The 21,713-nt window shown below is 42.3% G+C and overlaps 2 protein-coding genes across 2 annotated transcripts; both read left to right on the top strand.

Moving 5' to 3' along the window:
• Positions 1 to 4,741: 4,741 nt before the first annotated feature.
• On the top strand, positions 4,742 to 8,560 carry LOC100821772 (MADS-box transcription factor 55-like). Its single transcript, XM_003560869.4, has 8 exons — positions 4,742 to 4,755; positions 4,897 to 4,957; positions 6,359 to 6,420; positions 6,502 to 6,601; positions 6,695 to 6,736; positions 7,754 to 7,795; positions 7,938 to 8,092; positions 8,230 to 8,560. Exons 1-8 carry the CDS (start codon positions 4,742 to 4,744, stop codon positions 8,237 to 8,239), a joined length of 486 nt encoding a protein of 161 aa, XP_003560917.2. The 3' UTR covers positions 8,240 to 8,560.
• A 6,084-nt stretch (positions 8,561 to 14,644) lies between these two features.
• Positions 14,645 to 21,067, top strand: LOC100846893 (peptidyl-prolyl cis-trans isomerase CYP40). Its single transcript, XM_003564043.4, has 10 exons — positions 14,645 to 15,050; positions 16,736 to 17,236; positions 17,937 to 18,024; positions 18,127 to 18,179; positions 18,786 to 18,890; positions 20,156 to 20,231; positions 20,310 to 20,347; positions 20,415 to 20,498; positions 20,583 to 20,667; positions 20,763 to 21,067. The coding sequence occupies exons 1-9, from the start codon at positions 14,832 to 14,834 to the stop codon at positions 20,589 to 20,591; spliced, it is 1,173 nt and encodes a 390-aa protein (XP_003564091.1). The 5' UTR covers positions 14,645 to 14,831; the 3' UTR covers positions 20,592 to 20,667; positions 20,763 to 21,067.
• Positions 21,068 to 21,713: the final 646 nt, after the last annotated feature.

The raw sequence follows: 21,713 nt of genomic DNA, 5'->3' as shown, positions 1-21,713 counted from the left end.
ATTTGAAGCAGCAACAGCTTGCAAAAGTTGGAAGATTAAAGCTGAACGCAAGGTTCAGTTTTTCATGTGGCTTTTGATTCAGAACAGACTTGGACCGTCCACAGATTGATGGCCAGAAATTGGCAGCATGATGGGACTCGCAAATTGTGCTATCAGGAGATTGAATCAGCTGCTCATATGGGGCTCAGATGTTCCTTCTCCAAGGAGGTTTGGCATAACTTTTCTGCTGATCAACCATTGCTCCAGCATGTTGCGGCTTCCAGTTCAATTAAGGGGTGGTGGAAAAGACTCAAAACTGCTCCAAAATGCAATGAAAAAAAAGAAGATCATCTCACTCGCTTCATATATTGTGTGGAACATTTGGAAAGATAGAAATAGAAGAGTTTTTGACCAAAAAAGCTTAACTGCACAAAGAGTACGGCGCTAATCAGAGATGAGATTAGCCTCCCACCTCCTAAGTGAGGCTTCAGCAGTATCAGATCTTTTCGTTTTTCAGGTTTCCTTTTTGTTCTTTGACTGCTTGTTCAGTCTGTAAATTTGTTTGTTCTCTTCTTAATCCAATAGCTGAGCACCTCCTAACTTTCCTAAAAAAAGAGCACTCCACGTGTCACACTAGGAGATCCCCCTCCCACAGTGAGGGGTTGCAACCTCCTAAGGAGAGTCGTCGATTTCAAAATCTGCCGGCTTAGTCTCTCATAAGCTCTCGTAAAGTTAGGGTGTGCGTGCGTTTGTAGAGCTGAATGTACGTTTGTATTTACGAGCGTGTGCGATTATGCTATGTTCCCAAAAAAAAAATTGTGGCATACAAACTTTAAAAAAAAAAAAAGAGGGTCCCCTCCCGTGTGTGAAATAATACTACTTATTTTTCAAAATGTAATGTTCATAAATTTAGTCCATGATCAAACTTTCTCAAATTTGACCAACCTTTATGACAAAATATTAACATCTCGGTGCAAAATTAAGATCGTTAGATCCATTGATTTTTTTAATATTATCCTAGTTTGAAATGTTATATCCTTGAACCTTTTTTGTTATAATCTTGGTCGAACTTTAGATGACACATTGTGAAACTAAAACAAAAAATTGAACTACAAAATATTAATGGACTCAATTCTCGTCACATTTTAAATTAGCAAATCCCCAGCTCTCTTTTTTAAGAGTTCTAATTTTTTTTTAAGTCGAACGTCTTAATGTCCGATCAAGTTTATTGGGAAATATATTAATGTATGCCTAGAATATCAAATAAGTATACTATGAAGATAAATATAACGATAGATTTTTACATAATAATAATTTATAGTTGTAGATGTTGGTAAAAAAAATTATAAACATAATCAAATTTAATAAGTTTGACTTAAATCGAAGCTAAACGTCTCATATAAACAAACATAGGGAGTACTCCCTCTGATCCTAAATTCTTGACTCAAATTTGCTAAAATATGGATGTATCTATTCTTAAAAAGTGTCTAGATACATGTAATATTTTGACAACAATTTAGGATCGCAGGGAGTAGTATTTTACATATTTATAGTACGTTTTTTTGTTCTCCTCCGAAGTCGCCGATCAATTTACAAAATGAAACTTTCTGCACCTTTTTTCTTTTAGATTTTTTAGACTCTTACTGAGTGTGCGAGCTCCGAGTAGTAAATTGCACTAAATTCTTGGGCCACCGCTATAATTCCACTCGACCATCGCGTTCACGAGGTTGGACGACTAACCACACCCCACGAGGGTCTAAGGTCTTGTTTGGTTTGAGCCGAGAAAAAGTTGGTTGCCAAAAATATTAAAAATATTGGTCAAACTTTTTTTTTCGCGCTGGAATAGGGAGCTTTACTAACGATTAAGGGTCACATTAAAAGCAAAATTCTGGAGCTCAGCAAAGTCTTGGGGCGGCTTAGGGCACTCAGCAGTACCATCTACACCCCTATTAGAACGAAAACTAGGCTTATGAACTCCCTTCAAACGCTCCCTACTCTCCAAGGACTTGCCCTTCACATCTGCTGGTTTAAGCCGGAGATTACCCAACGACTCCAAGTAATTAACAAGGAACTGAGCACTGCCGACAATCGATGCCTTCCCATCTCCAAAATGACGTTATTGCAGAGGTGCCACGCTTGCCAGAACAACATCAAGTGGTGAGCGCGCATCTCCTTCGATGATCCATAGGGGAGCAGCTGGAGCCACTCAGGGCCTCTCCCCAGCTTGTCCTCTGGTGGCAGCTCCCAGTGCTGGCGCATCTCATCCCGGAGTGCTCGCGCCTTTGTACAGCCAATCACAGCATGATGTTCATCCTCCTCCTCCCGCCCACAAATATTGCAGGTCGCGAGCACCTCCATTCCCCGCCGTTGCCTGTTCTTCTGGGTAGCTAGGGCATTGCGCGCCAGCCTCCAAGCAAAAACCCTAACCTTTGGGGGAACCCGAGCCAACCAAAGAACCTTCCAGTGTTTGCGACTTCCATCGGTGGTAGAACTCGAGGAACCAGGATTCTGTATCTGCAAGCGGTCGCGGATCGCCAGGCGATGGGTGCTCCTAACAGAAAAAATCCCAAGCTTGTCATAGTGCCAAGCGATCCTGTCCTCCACCTGACCTTGTGGAATTTGCAGGCGCAGGATCAGCTTTGCATCATGTGGCCAGAAAAACTCATTGACCACAGCCTCGTCCCATCTTCTCTCGCCCTCCACCATAAGGTCCCTGACAAACTTCCTCCTCGTGCGTTTCTGGAATATATCCAGAAATTTTAAGGGCATCGTCCCGAGCAAGCCAGTTGTCCCGGATAATATGCACTTTCTCGCCCGTACCAACTCTCCAGATCATGCCCTTTTTCACTAGCTCCAAGCCATGCACAATGCCCTGCCACGACGCCGATCCCCCCGAGCTGAAGACAGTATCATGTATTTGTCCAGCCGGGTAGTAACATGCCTTCAACAACCTCGCGCACAGGCTGTTCGGCTCATGGATAAGCCTCCAGGCTTGACGTGCAAGCAACGCCTGATTAAAAGCTCTGAAGTCCCTAAACCCCATGCCTCTGAAGCTCTTCGGGACAGTTATCTTGTCCCAAGCTAACCAATGAATCTTGCGATCATTTTCTTCGTCTCCCCACCAAAAATTCCTCACCAAGTGAGATAGGTCTTCACATAGCCCGGCTGAAAACTTGAAAATTCCCATGGCATAAGTAGGAAGAGCCTGCAACACTGATTTGATCAACACCTCCTTCCCTCCTGCCGACAAGTACTTCTCAGACCAATCAGACATGCGTTTATTGAACTTATCCTTTATGCCTTTGAACTGATCATTCTTCATTCTTCCGTTTGGCATAGGCAGTCCCAAATACTTCTCCTCAAACCCAGCCTTCTCAACTTGCAAAATTTCCTTCACAACTTGTTGATTGTCTGACGTGCAAGAACGGCCAAACATTATGGAGCACTTACTCGCACTCAACAGTTGCCCAGTGCTCTTCTCAAACAAGGTTAGCACCTCCTGGACTTGCAAAGCTTGCTCTGCCGTGGCTCGAAACATCAACAAGCTATCATCCGCAAAGAGCAAATGCGAGATACCCGGCGCTCCTTGACAGATTCTCAGATCATCCATACGTTCAGTTTCAATTTTGTGCTTCAAGATGCAAGATAAGCCATCATCCACAAATAGAAAGAGGTAGGGTGACAAAGGATCACCTTGGCGAAGACCATGCATTGGGGAGATCGCCTGAAGCTGCTCCCCATTGAGGCGCACCGTGGAGCGTACAATGGCGACACATTGAAGAGTCCACTGTATCCATGTGCGATGAAAGCCCAGCCTCACCATGCCTCCAACGCCCCCCAATCCACTCGATCATAAGCTTTTTCCAAGTCAAGCTTGTATGCACAGAATTCCCCACGTTCATCATTGTTCTTTTGCATGGCATGTATACATTCAAATGCTATTAGAGCATTATCAGTGATCATCCGGCCCAGGACAAAGGCACTCTGTTCGGGGCTGATGATATCCCCCAACAGCGGACGTAGTCGGTTCACCAAGCACTTGGACACAATCTTGTAGATCACATTGCAGAGACTAATAGGTCTGAAATCCTTCAACGTCTCCGGATCACCCTTTTTTGGAATAAGCACAATGGCCGTATCATTTACATCTTCCTCCATCACTCCACCCTCAAAGAATCTACATACTGCCTTCGTAATATCCTCCCAAGCACTTCCCAATTCCGTTGAAAAAACCTGCCTAGGAAGCCGTCCGGCCCAGGTGCCTTTAAGGGTCCAATCTGGAAAAGGGCATCGCTGATCTCCTTGTCAGTAAACGGTTTGCACAGATCCTCGTTCATAGCTTCAGTAATGACGTGATCATATAAGTGCACAATCTCACTCGGGTCAACAGCAGGATCACGAGTATAAAGTTCCTGAAAAAAGGACCTCGCCATGCGCCCGATCTCCTCCCCGTCCTCCTCCCATTCACCATCCTCCTTCCGGAGCTTTTCAACTTTATTCTTCTTAGCACGCCACACAGCCTTCTTGTGAAAAAAACTTGTGTTTTTGTCCCCTTCCCAAAGCCACGCGATACGTGACCGCTGAAGCCACATCATCTCCTCCTTATAGAGCAACTCATCCATCTCTCTTTCCAGAGTCATTTTCTCAAGTACAGCATCCTCCGATCTCCCCAGAGCACCTCAGCTGCTGGTGGTCAAACTTTTTTGTCCATGAATTAGCCAACTTTTAAAAAATAAAATAAAAAATGACAAATAGCATTGGCATGCCAAAACCATGGCTATTTTTTTTAAATAATACGAATTATTTAATCATTATTGAAAATAATTTATTAAAAATAATACACCCTCGACCTGGGCCTGGCCTACTGGAGCTAATCGGCTTGGCCCAAGCCGATTAGGCCCACTCGGCCTCGCCCAGGCCGACTGGAGGCCGGTTTGCCAAGCCACAGGCCAGGAGGCAACCTTCAATTGATTTAAACGTATGCCGAGCAATCTAGCTATCCTTTTTATATAGAATCTACGGAGCAAAATGTTTATGACATCTTCTTTTCTAATAAAAATTAATGTCCTTTGCCGATCATAAATAAGTTCGATGTTAATCAAAATATTTACGGTGCGCTGTCACTTAGTTGCATGGAAAACAAACTAAATAGGGATATAATGCGCACGACGGTACCAGGAAGTCTATGTTGTCTTCTATATTTCACGGAAAGAAGTCCAATTTTCACCCTCAAGTGTATGTCACTGGATCAAGAGTAGTGTACCATCATGACAAGATGACCGGGACAATGCTGCTAAGTACTGTAGCACCTACGCCGCCTTCTTCTTCCTCAAGTCTCACCATCTCTCTCATTCCAATCAACGGCGAGAAGAACCCAACGAAGACTATGATTAATTAGTGAGCACTAAGGAAGCACGAGCAGAATTGAGGCAAAGAGAGAACATAGGGAGAACAGTGGGAAGGAACAAAGGACAGCGCCACAACGAGCTCGCTGAAGAAACATAGGTCGTGGGTCGTCGAAGGTGATGGTGAACATGAAACAAGGGTTCGGTTTCGGAAAGAAACAAAGGTGACGATGATAGTGTGGTTTGGACGGTACATGTGCTGCGGTGGGTGCACGTGGAGGCGAAGCTAGGATCAGCAAAATTGGGTGAGTGTAAATAATCTATAGAAGGAGAGGATTGCACGAGCAAGAGGAATTTTTTAGGGGCTCACCGTGGGCAGAGATTCGATGCAGCTGAGCAGTGGCTGGACTTGAGTAAGAAGGCCGCTGCGTAGCCACTGTGGTGCCTGGGAGGTCGCGTCATTGTGTCGGTCGTTGTTGGCATGGCGGCGGTGTCTCTTGGCTCGCCAATGGTGGCAAATACGGTAGTGAGATCTTCTCCGCTGACAATGGGGGTGAGAGAGTGGAAAGGAAAGTGCATGGGAAATGTCAAGTCAGATCAGTCAAATAGAGGCCATAGTCACAATCAGCATCTATTTGGCTCAGAACAGACTGAACATATGCCATGTTAGTTTGAACCCACCTAGAGGGGTGATTTATCATGTATTATATACATTGTAGGGGTACACCAAACCAAATTTCACTTCTGGAATTATTGATCAGGTGACATACATTTGGAGGTGAAAATTTGTCTTCATCATTATTTCCTTAGTAGACCCTGCTCATGATTTGGCTCATCCTTCCAGCTTGGGCCCTCTTTATATGGCCCACTGGACATGTTCTAAGCCCGAAACAAAAGGCCCAGATTTCATTAATTTCGAATCATTTACTGTGAATTTCCAGATCTGACAATCTGAATTTGCACAAATCTCATAAGAAACTCTATCATTGTGCCTAATTTATATGCTAGTACTGACATCTATGTGATCTTGTCAGGTAGAACACAACAAGTACAACAGTTTGAATGAACAACTCGCAGAAGCAAGTCTTCGGCTTAGGTAATGTTTTGTTTGATCCTGGCTTTGTGTGTTAACTTAAAACTTGTTTACTACTGATGCCATGTTCTATAATCTACATAGACATATGAGAGGTGAGGAACTTGAGGGGTTAACTGTCGGTGAATTGCAGCAGATGGAAAAGAATCTTGAAACAGGACTGCAGAGGGTGCTTTGTACAAAGGTAGGGTGGCTCCCTTTTTATTCTTCTTAAGTTTAGTTTGGGTTGCCAGACACAATGTCAATCGTTTCACACGACATATATATGTTTCTGCAGGACCAACAATTCATGCAACAAATCAGTGAGCTCCAACAAAAGGTGAGGAATGAGTAAACTCCACTGCTTTTTAAAATCTGTTCTTAGAAACCGGGGACAGCTATGACCCAGGTCCTTTTTTGTACTCTGGACACAAGTCAAATTATCAAATCAGTGGCTTCTTTTGGAGTATTATTATTATTATTATTATTATTATTATTATTATTATTATTATTATTATTATTATTATTTTAGGTTGTTTTTATTGTTTTTGGTTTTGGAACCCTTTTCAAGAAAGAAATTAATAAGCTTGAATTGCAATTTAATACTCCCTCCGTCCCATATTCCCTCCGACCTATATTATTTGTCTCATTTTTGTCCCAAAATGAATGTATCTATGTTTAAAAGTGTCTAGATACATGCAATATTTCGAAAAAGTATTACCGGCAGCAGGGAGTATGAGACTTGCATGTAACTAACAGAGTAAAATGTGTTCCGTGGGTACTTACCTCAACTGGTAGCCGTGTAGGAAATAAATATTGGGAACCTTAGTGGTACATGCCCTTGTAGTATGCTGGAGATAGAAATCCATATGAATATGTATGCATATGTAGTAGATATGTGCATGTCGTGCGCAACAAATCAGTTCCCAAAAGTTGTCACAATAGCATGATTTGCTAAACAAGAGAGGTACGTTGACTATTATTTGTGAAGTCAAAGTAGAACCTTCTTTTCCTGGGAGGAAGGTGGAACTTGTCAGTTATGTTACACATCAATACTTGGAAATGTAACTGCGCATATTATGAAATTCTTATCAGCAATTTCTCAGTGCTTTCTCTGTAGATTTTCGGACGTGGGACTTTTTTTATTTGCTTTCGAAATTTATTCAATTAATCAGAAGAAATGAGTATTTCAACACACATGCAACCGATGGATTTTTGTTTGATTGCATTTTTCTCTTTTGGTTTTACCATCCAGCATCACAAAATTTCTACCCCAGATGATTATTATTATTTGGTTAATAGAACGCTGTGTACTTCTTCAAGAACATTTTATAATGAGATTTCGTTTTTCTTGTAGGGCACACTTGTGGCAGAGGAAAATTTGCGCTTGAGAAGCCAAGTAAGAAGATATTTGCTGCATCTGTAATCCTGCACTTAATCAATCTTTAAAAAATGCAATCCGAACAACCATTCTAGTTTCTCTATAATTGGTGGGGGCGGCGGAACACAAATTTAAGTGCTGCTCGTGTGATTGGATGTAGATGCCTCAGGTGCCAAAGGCCGGCAAGATGACTGTTGTCGAAACTGAAAACGTTGCCACTGAAGATGTCCACTCATCTGAATCTGTGATGACGGCATTGCATTCGGGGAGCTCGCACGACAATGACGACGGTTCTGATATATCCCTGAAGCTAGCGTGAGTCCCGGACAAAACGCTTTTCTGCCTCCTTGGGAATTTTAGATTAATGCTACTATAAAATTACTACAATACCATATGTTCCTAAAAGGCGTTTACAGATTCAGGGGCTCTGTCTAACTCTTTTCACCCGACAGGTTGCCTTGAAAGTACGGGGCGCACCTGAGGACGCCCCTTGTGATGAGTGGAGTCTCTCTCCTTCGTAGAGAAGATGCCATGTTACGATGGAGACTCCAAGACTGACTGACTGGAATGATCCCATAGTAGTAACCAGATCAGTTTAACCTGGCTTGTCCGTGCATGTATGCAGTTGTTCCCCTTTGCTTGGGTGTGCACTGGACTTGTAGCGTAGTGCTATGTGTAGTGTTTCTTCGCTCCTGCGACTTGTATCATTCGCGCCAACTATGTACCTGAGGCTCATGTGTACTTAGTTGTGAAAGCTTGTTGGCCTAAGCCATTCTCAGTGCATTGTTACCTTGCTGCTGATGGATAATTTCGTTGTCCATGCATGGTGATGGTGAAAACGCATGTACTTCTGTTAAACAACCCTCATTTGCAGTAATGCGATGGGAGAATGACGGAAATTGAACACGTGCATGGTGAAGCAGTCGAATCGCGCTGCTTCTTTGGTCTCCTTCACCGCTTCTTGTAGCTCTCGATGAATGTCTAGTCCCCATAGGATTCTTTCGGTTACACATGGTTTAGAGAGGATTGGGGAGGAAATCTGGCCCGATAATCCCTCTTGATCCCCACCGGGATGGGATTATTCGAATGAGGCTTTACGGGGATTCATTGAGCTTAAACCGAGTAGAATAGTGAAATACAATATTGGTTACCAAGCATGAGAGGACCACCAACAATAACCCTTCCTATAGTTCTCAAATCGTTGCCCCTTTGGTCTTCTTTCACCACTTCCTATAGTTCTCAACTAGGTTGGCCATGTCTAATCCCACCCTATTATGAGGATTCAGACAATCATAATTGTATTGAGTTTGTACCGAGTGATATGGTAAAATGTTGGTTACCATGCTCCTTGAGAGCACTGCTTCTGGTTCTTACAGGAATGACCGCAGCCTTTTGTGCACCAGACGAGTATAGCGCACTAGGAATCTAGGATGTGGGCTGGGGAATGTTGATGGGTCATGGCCTGTTTAATTGTTTGTCGTTTCAGGGCCTAGATAATCCACTCCACCAAAAAGAAGACTGAAGTTCCGATGATACGTTTCGTTTTGGTTGTAACTTTTCGGTGGATGTTTTGCTAAAATGAACTAGAAAATGTAATGTTGCATTACTGGAAGAATTGGCTGCTATCTAAACAAAAAGGAAGAAGAAAGAACGACTGCTAGAAACAAGATAGGACAAAAGACATAAGCCAGGATAAAAAAAGAGTAAAAAATGAAACATGTCAATATGAGATGTCTTGAAGTTATCTTTATGACAAAGTGCATATAGTTTGTATGCCCCGTTCAAAAGTTTATTTGTATTTAAATTTTCGTTATAGGGAAAGAAAAAACTACATGTTGAAAGACCCCCACATGTTCTCCCAGAGTCACGGTAGGAGATCCCCCTCCAACAAGGAGGGGTTGCAACCTCCTAAGGAGAGTCATCGATTTCAATATCTGCCGGCTCAATCTCTCAGAGGTTCTCATAAAAGTAGGGTGTGCATGCGTTCCTAGAGCTGAGTGCACGTTCGTATTTACGAGCGTCTGACTATACTATGTTTCCTGAAAAACAAAAAATAAAAATAAAAATTGTGCCATACAAACTTTTTTTTTTGGGGAAAAGAGGGTCCTCTCCTGTGTGTGAAATAATACTACTCCCTCCGTCCGGAAAAGGATGTTTGAAATTTGTCTAAATTTGGATGTATCTAGATACATTCATATTTTGAAAATTTGCGACATCCTTTTTAGGACGGAGGGAGTACTTATTTTTCCAAATGCAGTGTTCATAAATTTAGTTGACGGTCAAACTTTTTCAAATTTGACCAACCTTTATGACAAAATATCAACATCTCAGTGCAAAATTAAGATCGTTAGATCCATTGTAAATGTTTTTTTATATTATCCTAGTTTGAAATGGTAAAAATTTTTTATATTATCCTAGATCCATTGTAAACAAAAAAATCAACTACAAAATATTAATGGGCTCAATCCCCAGCTCTATTTTTCAAGACGTTCTAATTTGTTTTAAGTTGGCGTCTTAATGTCCGATCAAGTTTATTGGAAAATATATTAATGTCTACAATATCCAATATGTATACTATGAAGATAAACATAATGATAGATTTAATAAAGTTAATTTAGAGTTGTAGATGTTGGTAAAAAATATAAACCTAATCAAAATCTAAGAAGTTTGACTTAAATCCAAGCTCAACATCTCATATAAACAAACATAGGGAGTAGTATTTTACATATTAATAGTATGTTTTTTTTTCTCTTCTAAAGTCGCCGATCAATTTTTAAAATAAAACTTTGTGCACCTTTTTCTTTTAGATTCTTTAGATTTTTACTGAGTGTTCAAGCTCCGAGTAGTAAATTGCACCGATTTCCGGGCCACCGCTATGATTCCACTCGACCATCAAGGTTAGACGACTAGCCACGTGCCACGAGAGTCCAAGATCTTGTTTGGTTTGAGCCGAGGGCTGTCTTACCAAGGTTGGTTGCCAAAAATATTGGTCAAACTTTTGTGTTTCCATGAATTAATTAGCTAATTTTAGATAAAAATAATGAAATAAAAATGACAAATAGCCCAAAACATTCGGCTAGCATCTAAACAAACACCAAATATTTGGTACAAGTGTACCGTGGGAGCAATCAAACACACCCAAAACCCAAACCTAGCCCCAACCAATAATTCGCAGGAACACGACGACACGCGGCACGCAGGATCGTACTTGGCGGCCAATGGCCCCGCGGGCACCGTGCATGCGCGCCGCATGGCTTCCCCGATCGCGAGACTGCGACTGCTCCGCGCGCGGCGCAGGAATCTAGAAAAGGCAGGCCGGTGTAGAGCAACAATGGTCTACTTGCCGAGGAGGGCCGTAAACTAGACCAGGGGACCCGATCCGTCCGTGGAGTAGTACGGCCCGCCGACCGCCGCGTGCCGTCCACGTCGCGCGGGGCCCGAAACGGCGCCCCCCATCGCCAGGGTGACGAGACAGCGACCCGACGTAGAGGAATGGCCCAACGGAGACCAGATTTGGAGGAGGGGACGCTAAAAAATTGGAGAAAACAACGTGAGATCAAATCGCAGCGTCCGAGAGAGGCAGATGGCGGGTCCACCTGGGCCATTCTCGGTGGTTACAGTTTCAGCCCCCGAGACGAGGGGAGGACAGGGAGTGTCCAGCGAGAAAGTCATGGCCTCATGGGATGGGATCATGGGAACGACCGAGAGATCGTGGAGGGGACCGAGCTATCCGGGCAGGCCGGGGACTCTGATACGTCGTTCTGCGTACAAGAACCACGACGATGCAAGCTAGAAACGCGAGCGTGATGATCGGGTGGGGCGTCCGTTCCCCGTTCAATTGGCCATTTGTTTATGGCCGTAGTCATAGGAACCATACGTCCATACGAGACAGAGAGAAATTCGCTAACTCCAAAATCATCATCCCTGATAACTACTTTTCCAAATTCAGATTAAAGTTTGATCTTGAGGTGACAGAGGAAGGGCATGGGAGATGGGACGGTGAAGGTAGAGATTGCATACATGTACATATATGTCCCGTTTTCATTGAACTAGTCAAAATGACCATGCGTTACAACGGCACAACAAAATAAATTATACATTTAAAAATATGCATTAATTTTTTTCTCTTTGGTCTTTTTTGACAAGCACCAAACACCGGTAGATTCAGGATGTTCTTGTATTTTTTGATAGATCCCACGTAACAATGGCATTTTTTTTTTCTTTTTTTCCTCTCGTCACACCAACTCCCCCGACTTGTCTCGTGCGGTACAAATACAATGTTACAAACATATTTCTGCGAAGGCTCAAACATCAATTGCATTCAGATTTTTGTACATTATATATTCCTAATTCAAGCAATACGAAAATTAATCAACCTGCATTGCCTCTCAGCCTCTCGGTCCTACCCGCAAGAGTATCACTTGATCTGAACCAGTACAACATGATCAATTGAGGTTTATTAATTTCAACACAATTAACTCAATTCTTGGATACATAAAAAAAACACAAAGTTCAAAAGCTATTTTCAGGAGTTCTAAAAAAAGCTATTTTCAGGAGATATAAAATTGGCATTTGTAAACTCGTGCATAACAGATCACCTCCATCATCGGTGCATACGTGCGCGTGCCTGCAGCATCCGCATGAGGACGGCCTCCTCGGCGGCGGCCTCTCCCCTGGCCTCAAACCGGCAGCTGGCGACGACGTCCACGACCTGATGCAGCGATCTGCGGCTAAGGCGGACGAAGTTTCCGGCTGTCGACGAGACTGGGGCTGGCCAGTAGTATGTACTCGGCAGCATGTACTCGATCGGAAGCTCTAAAAAATATTTATAGATCGACAAATGGGTGGATATTTATATTTGGCAGTTCATGTTGTTATCTGAAGCTTATGTATTCTTCCGTGCATGCCGATGAGTGGGTTCCAGTCCAATTCGGTGCAAGTAACAGGCCAGCCTACTTATTAGGTCTAATATACATGCAATCTTGGGGGGCCCACAATTTTTTTTGGAAAGTTTGACAAACGGCGGTGAAGGGAACGGTCCGTATTTTTTAGATTGGTATAGATATCAAGAGATGTACGACTAGATCTTGCTATTTATCTAGTCAAATTAAGTATTCATCCTGTTTCACATAACACCTCATTTTTTTCGTTTGTTCCATAATATATCTCATTTTTTCCTTGACTTTTATACTTATTCTTAATCTAATATGAATGATCAGTCACAAGAAACGAACAAGAGTTGTCTTGGTCTGAATACACAAATCCATATGATGTGTTTTGTGGAACGGACAAGAGTTGTCTTGGTCTGAATACACAAATCCATATGATGTGTTCTGTGGAACGGAGTGAATAGTTAGCATGTGAAAATAAGACAAGCCTCCTTGTGGCTTAGTTAACCGACCCATATACGTGGCCCAACATACCTCTTCTTCCTTCTATTCTCCTCCATCTTTCTTTGCTCACTCTTTTCACAAGCTTATCAAGTACCCTCCTCATGTGTAGCACACTCTCTACCACCGTATTTGTCAATCCACCATAACTGCAACACACTCAACTACTACCCATGTCCGTAGCAACTACCCTTTCAAATCCATCGCTGCAAGACATGGCAGACTGCTTTTCTAACCTGAATGTTCTACTGACTAGTTCACTTCACCTTGATCATCGATTGGAGTTCACTAATCTATTGAGTGAGTTACAAGGGTTATTTCTCCATACACTCTGAGGCGGGTTTATTATGATTTTATATAGCATTTTTTTTCTAGTTTCCTATCAATCACATACCCAAACAAAACGAACTATTTGATATATTTGTACTCAAATAAAATACTGAATTGGTGACGACAGTCCGTCATGTCTTCAAACCCATCACTTGTTCATTAGGTACAAACACTGAAGTGAGAACAAACATAGATTATATGATCTAAGATAATATAATATACTATTTATTATGTAGGGTACGTATTTTTCTCTGTCCGTAGTAGCAACATAAAAGCATTGTGCTAGTAAAATATTAATTACGCACTTGTCCTCCTTCTTTGATAACAACATTGACGAGGGAATGATCGTTCAGGTCCTCAACATTCGTATACCTGAGGTCCTCAACATTCGTATACCTGGTACAGCCTAACAGGGAGTCCACACGAATGCCCATTAAGTATACACAGGTTAAGTCCCTTGGAATGCGGTAAGGAACGTAATCTCGCTATATCAGAATGTACTGATCTGATTGTAACCATCCCGATTATCACGCCCGAGACCTAGCCGCCTGTATATAAGGCTAGGAGGGGAGATCGGGAAGGGCCATCCTCTACACACACGCCAGATCCCATCTGCGCACCACAGCCTCAGAGCTTCCTTGTAGCCTTGATCAATACAAAACATCAAAGTAGGACGTAGGGGTGTTACCTCCTTGAGGGCCCCGAACCTGGGTAATCCTTGTGCCTCCCTTGTCCTTGTTAGTCGACGAGGTTGCTGGTGCACTCCGTGCTCTCCTTAGTCGAAAGCCCTTGAGTTTGGTTATTGCCGAAGTGAAACTTCGTCAAACATTCTTCAACATCCACCGGTGGTTTTGTTGCATGATCTTATGTCATCTTTCTCGATCACCCGATACACAAGAGGCGACTTGTCTTCATTGTGAGTATGTCAAGGAGATCCTACCTTTATTTTGTTTCACTTCTCACAGCTCATTGATAACATAACAAATAAACGCTTTTCGTATATTGGGCCGTGTCGGACTATCATGACAGAGGAAATAAGGATATGCTCTTATCCCACGACAACCAAAACCTAGGGTTTCCACCGGTCCCGCTAATCAGATCCATCTCTATGAGCGACGACACGATAAAACCACCCACCGTAAAACTCTTGAGACCAAAGGACTTTTACCCCACTCCCCGACCTACCGTCAAACACGACGCGGTTCTTGCCGTTAGCCTCCCGAGGAAACCGACGAGTACCACCTCCAGTCCACCGCCGTTTCCACTTCCAGCTCGCCTCGCGAAGCTCCACCCCGGGCTAGGGTTCGATCTCCAGGCCATCTCCGGCGGGCGCAATGGAGGGCGGCGGCGGGGGCGTGGCACCGGCTGCGGCGGCGGCGGAGGCGAAAAACCCGAGGTGCTTCATGGACGTCACAATCGGAGGCGAGATGGAGGGGAGGATCGTGATAGAGCTCTACGCCTCTGTGGTGCCGCGGACGGCAGAGAACTTCCGCGCGCTCTGCACCGGGGAGAAGGGCGTCGGCGCCTCGTCCGGCAAGCCGCTCCACTATAAGGTTAGTACCGATTGATTGGAGCGCATAGAGATTTTGGCTGCTCCCTTGCGCCCCTGTCTGATTTGGTTCCTTCGGTGCTGTTGCTGAGGCATTTGGGTGTTGGAAACTGTAATTTGGTCTGGTTGAGCGAGAAGCGTTTGAGCGATTTGGGAGTAGTTCACATAATCATTGCTCTGCTTAGGGTAGGAACGTCTGTGTTTTGGTGGGATTGGTTAAGCTTTTTGAGCGAAAGGCGTTGTTTCTGATGTGATTGACCGATTATTCTGGGGTTTTCGCGCTAATTTCTGAACCCTGGAATCTGAAATATTGTGTTTGATGTAGTCCTGTATTGTCTCTTCTTTCCTGTACAGCAACCCCCTCAAAAGGATTTTACCTCCTTAATCCTTATTAAAATTGGAATCTGTCTTTGTATGATATCGTCTCCTTTTGTTATATGTCTGGATATTCTTCAATCTTCAGTATATACCTGCCTTGATGTTTTAAGATTCTACGTTCTAACCAGTGCTCTTTTCTTTGTTTTAACTTATTACTATTCAGAAGTAGTAGCTGTGATGTCAAATCGTGTCCTTGGATGTGCAGTGGATTCTATGCACTGCTAACACAAGTTCTGCTACTGTTAATAAGGGCCCATCCCTTTTGACTTCATTATGAAACTGCACCATGCACATATTATCCTATCAAGTATCTTCTCGCGCTAGCTTTTATGCTCTGTCACATGCTCGAGGGAACTGGGAATAAGACACATGCATCTCCTTTGCGCTGCTACAGTATCACTAAACATATGTGTTACCTGTAGGAATATGTAGCGATAAACTATCAGCCGTACGATGCAGTTTGCCCGACATGGTCTTGTGATTAAATCACAACGATGTTCTTATACACACGAGGAACTATAGTGCTAGTGTGCTACCTGGCATAGTATGGAATACCAATTTTTCGTGGTATTTCTGTGACATCATATTCCATTGGCAGGTTAATGCAAACGACTGAACCGCTTTATTTTTCAATTAAAACCTACGAGACATATGGTGGGTGTATGCTTGTGGGAATTCTGGAGGATTTTGGCTCCATTAAAGATATATTCTTATTACCTTTGGGAAGAAACAGAAGCCATCAATCATCACTCTATCTAGATTTGCTTTGCTTCGCTGATGAGCTGATCAACCTTAGTGAAACCATGCCAATGAGGCAATGAGAACAGTGATGCATGAGGACTGAGGAGTGCATAAGTGCAGTGGTACTGACTACTTTCTTTTTGCTCACCTGTTGGAAGCTCTGTCGTGTGTGTGTGTGGATACGGATCCCAATGTGCATAATGGGTAGTTTTGTGTTTCATTGGTGGGGACTCGTACCAATTGTTTACTCTTTACTTTTCCATTATAATGAGTGGTAGTGTTTTTTGTGATTACAATTGGACCGAGCTGCTCACCATCTTAACTTCTGAAGATAATTGGCAATTCTTCTTTTTTTTTTCCTCATAGACGCAGATACCACAAGTACAGGATGAGAGTTGATCAGTGTTTCTTTCATGTTGAGAACTCGTTGTTTAGTAATTTCTGTTTCCGAGCAAAAAATACCATGGTGAAAGTTCGATGTCTTGATGCAGTTGCGTATGCTGCACTGATTCACTACCAGTTTTCCACAGTAAACGCTTAACAGAACTGTGCTAATTGCTATTTTTACAGGGATCATACTTTCATCGTGTTATCAAAGGTTTTATGGTACAAGGTGGAGATTTTACTGCTGGTGATGGAACAGGAGGGGAGTCAATTTATGGTCTGAAGTTTGAGGATGAGAATTTTGTTTTAAAGCATGAGAGGAAAGGAATATTATCTATGGCTAATTCGGGTCCGAACACAAATGGATCTCAATTTTTCATCACTACCACCCGAACACCTCATTTAGATGGGAAACATGTAGTCTTTGGGAGAGTAATAAAGGGAATGGGGGTGGTTCGCTCATGTGAGCACATTCCTGTTGGAGATGCTGACCGTCCTACTGCCGATGCTGAAATTGCTGATTGCGGGGAACTTCCTGAAGGTGCTGATGATGGAGTTGTAAACTTTTTCAAGGATGGTGACATGTATCCTGACTGGCCAAATGACCTCGATGAGAAGCCTTTAGAGGTTTCATGGTGGATTAATGCTGTGGAGGCTGCTAAGACTTTTGGGAATGATAACTTTAAGGTACTTTTCTCTAAGCTAAGCTCCATCTTTTTTGTTTAAATTAGTATTTTGTGGTAAGGTGGTATTTCAGTGGTCTCCTGGTCTCCTTGAAAACCCAACTAAGCTAGAGAGCATGTTTCTTGATAGAGGAATAGAGTTCATTGGTTTCAGTGATTCTCGGTGCTAACTTATCTTAGACACAGAAAAGAACTCATAATCCAAGGATCATTGGAGTAGCCAAGGTTTGTAATTTGAGTTCAGTCAATTATCTTGTCCGGGATAGTGTTGCAACTACATCTGTCTTGCCACAGCCGAGATGTGGGTTCCTATTCCTTGAGAGTGGTACCCATTTTGAATCCGCTGATTGGCCATTTGGGTGGATGGTTGCTCTTTGAATTTGTTCAACATGCATATCCTGTGGCATAAGCGCATTATTCACGATTCTTGTGTTTGTCTTATGGATCAATTATTCATTATTAGAGTTCTGAGCTGATCTAGTTTTGTAGATTTATGTAATGCTGTATTCCTTCCTTCTTATGCCAAACATTGACCAGCTATTAGAAAAATAATATTTGGCATGTGTATAATATCATCTTTGCATCACAATAACCCTGGTCAAAGTTTGGCATAAAATTCCATGTCGACCTTGTATATCAGGATAGGGGGAGTATTTCCCTATATGGTTCCCTGAAGCTAAAGCTAGTGCTTCTACTCTCTACAGAAACAGGATTACAAGACAGCCCTGAGAAAGTACAGGAAAGCTCTGCGCTACTTGGATGTTTGCTGGGAGAAAGAAGAGATAGACGAAGGTAAATCGTAATTTTTGTTGGCTCTGTCACATTGCACAATGCACATATATATCATAAACCTGTCAGATGACAATTGTATCATGGGCATGTCTTGATATGCAGAGAAGAGTTCAGCACTGCGGAAGACCAAATCTATAATACTCACAAATAGCTCTGTAAGATACCTTTTCCAGTTTAAATACTTATTTGCTGGATTCATATCTGCTATTATTTTATCGAAGTAAACCTGGTATTAGTTCATTGACTAACTCTGCCACACCACTTCGCCATGTGGTTGCTGACTTGTAGCAACTAGCAAACTCTTAGAAAGGTCCATAGGTTAGATAGAAGGCTACATTTTTCTTGTCTCTGATTATCTGTTGCACAGCTCTGGGTTGCCTTGTGCTCCTCTTCATTTTTCCTATATGGAGTCAACTGTAAAGCTGATGAGCATTTGTAGCTGAGTTCCATGTGCATACACTGTCATAGAACTAGAATCTCCTCTTTAGTTTCAATCATCACTGTCAGTCAATATATTCAGAACAGAACCCATCTACTTTGTCAGTACCCAATGTTATTTCCTTCTGCATGTTACACAACTCATATACACGGTTTATGATATCATTGTACTATTTTTTGTTTGCCAACTCGGCCACATATGATAATCATGATTTATTATCGTCTCAAAACCTATTAAGTGCTACTCTTGGGATTAATGAACGATACTATTCAATCTCAGCATTGCAAGCACTGCTTTCCGGAAACTGACATTGTTTCTTCAGGCATGCAAAATGAAGTTGGGAGATTTGAAGGGTGCTTTGTTGGATGCGGATTTTGCACTCCGTGAAACAGAGGGAAATGCTAAGGCCTTTTTTCGACAAGGACAGGTTGGTATTGACCTTCTGTATGTAATGGCTCTAAGTTCTTAATTATGTTTTTTCTCCAAATTATACTTTGTTTGCAAAAGCATGTATGGTTTTCTTTCCCACATTCTCTCAAACTGTTTTCAATCTTATATTATCATTAATTGCACACACACGGAGTGGTTCATTTGCTTGAATGGTATATTTTCCATTTTCATATTTCCAAGTGTTTATCTTGTTTAAAGTGCTTAACTATTTTTTCCCTTGTCATATTGATATAATGGCATATCACAAAACCTTGAGATGATTGCCATGTACAGTGGAAGGGTCATATATTCTCTTTATTTCTGTTCAGAAAAATCTGTCCCAACATGGCAACGGACCATCACCATAAATGTATTAAGGTTTTGCTTCAACATTTGGATCTGAGCAATGTTCTAAGTAGCTAGCTATAGTGGTGCTGTAGCTTTTTTGTATCACTGTTTTGCATACTATAAGCGTGATAGCTCCGTATTTGCCATAGCTCTTAGTTAGTGATGGGCAGCTATCGTGCATGGTGCGCATTTTGAATTATTCTTCGTTATAAGGTCCAAATGTATATCTCTTGTAAATCCTGAACTACAACTGAACTTATCAGGGGACCTTAATTTACTCATTTTCAATACTCGGACGTTAATTTTTCATAGCACAGAAGTGATTATGACGAATAACATCATGGTACAGAAGTGATTATGACTAATAACACTTATATCTGTACATTCATCTTTTTGTAGACAAAATAAGCAAGAGGGACAAGTTGTTGCTTGGCCTCTTTCCTCACATTCTGCACACAAGTAATTGCATCATTCATTCAATCATCCTCCACTCTCTCCTTCACTCCACCTTGTCTCATCCAATAGGATGACAACTTTAAAATTGTTTGCCTAGGAAGAGTAAGCATGGCTAAACATTGGATGATTAATTAGGCTTTGGGAGTCCAAATGTACAGATAATCTGAGGACTGCATGTACAGATATAAAGAAACGCAGGGAGTATATATTTATTTTATTTTGTAATGCTAAAAACACAACGAAAGATAGCTGCCATAATACTTGTAGCGTTTCTGAGTCTATTGCAAACTACTATTGTTGTATGTGCTATTATTTGTTTCTAAACTCTTTCTTGGATATCAGTATTGATATCTAAAGTATTTGTAATCGAGCTGAAAAATATATTCTTTGCCTTTTATACATGTATCACATCCAGAAACAGTAATATACTAATGCCAATCTCGTAAATGTGCTCTGCAGGCACACATAGCACTTAATGACATCGATGCAGCAGTGGAGAGCTTCCAGCATGCGTTGGAGTTGGAGCCGAATGATGGTGTGCCTCTTTCCTCTCCATTGTCAATCCATCTCCTAGCCAATGAGTATCTAATAAATTTGTTTCGACAACCTGCAGGAGGAATTAAACGAGAGCTGGCTGCTGCAAAGAAGAAGGTCAGTCTTGATTTCGTTGTGAACCTTGGCTCTGGGTAAATGTTCATTGTTGTAAACTCCTTTACAGATTGCCAACAGAAGAGATAAGGAGCGGAAGGCATTTTCTAGGATGTTCCAACCCTCTGGAAAATCAGACGAGAACAACAACGAAGTAATTTTCAAGTGCCTTTTTATTTGTTGAACTTTCAGTACAGAGGAGGCGCGCAGGTGCTAATGGTCATTTGTTTTCTTGTAGAACAATTGATCTGTAGTTTCTTCCCCCGGCGGAACCTTTTTGGTAGCGTAACCTGGGATACATACTGGAACTGTCCGCAGAAAAGGTCTTTATACCATAGAACTCAACTTTCTGCTCTTCAATGGCATAGTTTCCTGCTCTTACGCCTTGAAAATAATAATTAGGTGATTTATGTTGCAGGTATAACAAGGGAGACTGTCTAGCAAAGAGGCAGACCACCAATCAAAATACATGAAAAAATAGTGGGGGGAAGGAGAGCTTTTGTTTTTGTTTTATTACAGAGGTAGCCGTGGGTCTCCATGCTGTCGGAGGGAGAAAACCTGAGACATTGAACTGAGCACTGCAATTTTTCAGACGTCGCAGGAAGGGCATGCATGCCAAATAGACATGTCCTCTTGTTTTAGACTCATTGTGGTCAAGCCTGACAATTGGTACCTTTTGTGCATCGTTTGCTTGCTTCGCTTTTGTGTCAGCTGTCCAAGTCCCTTTTGTCTGCCACATCCGCATGCTGCCAAACTCTTTCAGGTCCAATGCTTTTGACATAATTTTCTTTCTCGGTGGCGTTTTCACCTGGCGCATGTTTCTCGGTCACAGACCAGCGGTTTGGCATGTTACTGGGTTTGCTTGCGTAAGGGATCGTGGCGTGGCAGAGAACAACCTCTGCTCGTCTTTGTCTCAGCTTATATCGCAATTTATGTTTTTGTTCGTAGTGTTTGTAGAAGGAAAGGGCCCTCATGCACCTGAGAGCAAGGTTTTGCTGTTAGTTCGTAGTGTGGTAGAAGGGAAGGGGCCCCTCCTGCACCTGAGCCAGGTTGTGCGAAGCCTTCACTCATTCTCCATTGATGCCTTGCGGCGTGTGATACATTATCCATTCGTGCCTTGCTTTACGTTATAGAAGGCTTAGATTAGTTAATCTTTTCTGAAAAGCAAAAAGGGGTGGAGTTAATTTGTTTTTATTTTCCTGTCTCCACGTGTTCAAAAGAAATGAATCAATCGAATTGCGAGAAGTTAAGGTTTTGAGTGTTCCCGTGGGAGTTAAACTTCCATTAGCTCATATTTCTAGTAAATGTTTCTATCCTCACAAGAAAAACAACTATAATTCACATTTCGAATATGCATCTTCTAATTACT

Source organism: Brachypodium distachyon, chromosome 1 (genome assembly GCF_000005505.3).
Source record: "Brachypodium distachyon strain Bd21 chromosome 1, Brachypodium_distachyon_v3.0, whole genome shotgun sequence".
Taxonomy (NCBI): Eukaryota; Viridiplantae; Streptophyta; class Magnoliopsida; order Poales; family Poaceae; genus Brachypodium; species Brachypodium distachyon.
The sequence above is the reverse complement of the archived record's forward strand: the minus strand, read 5'-3'. Positions and strand labels throughout refer to the sequence as shown.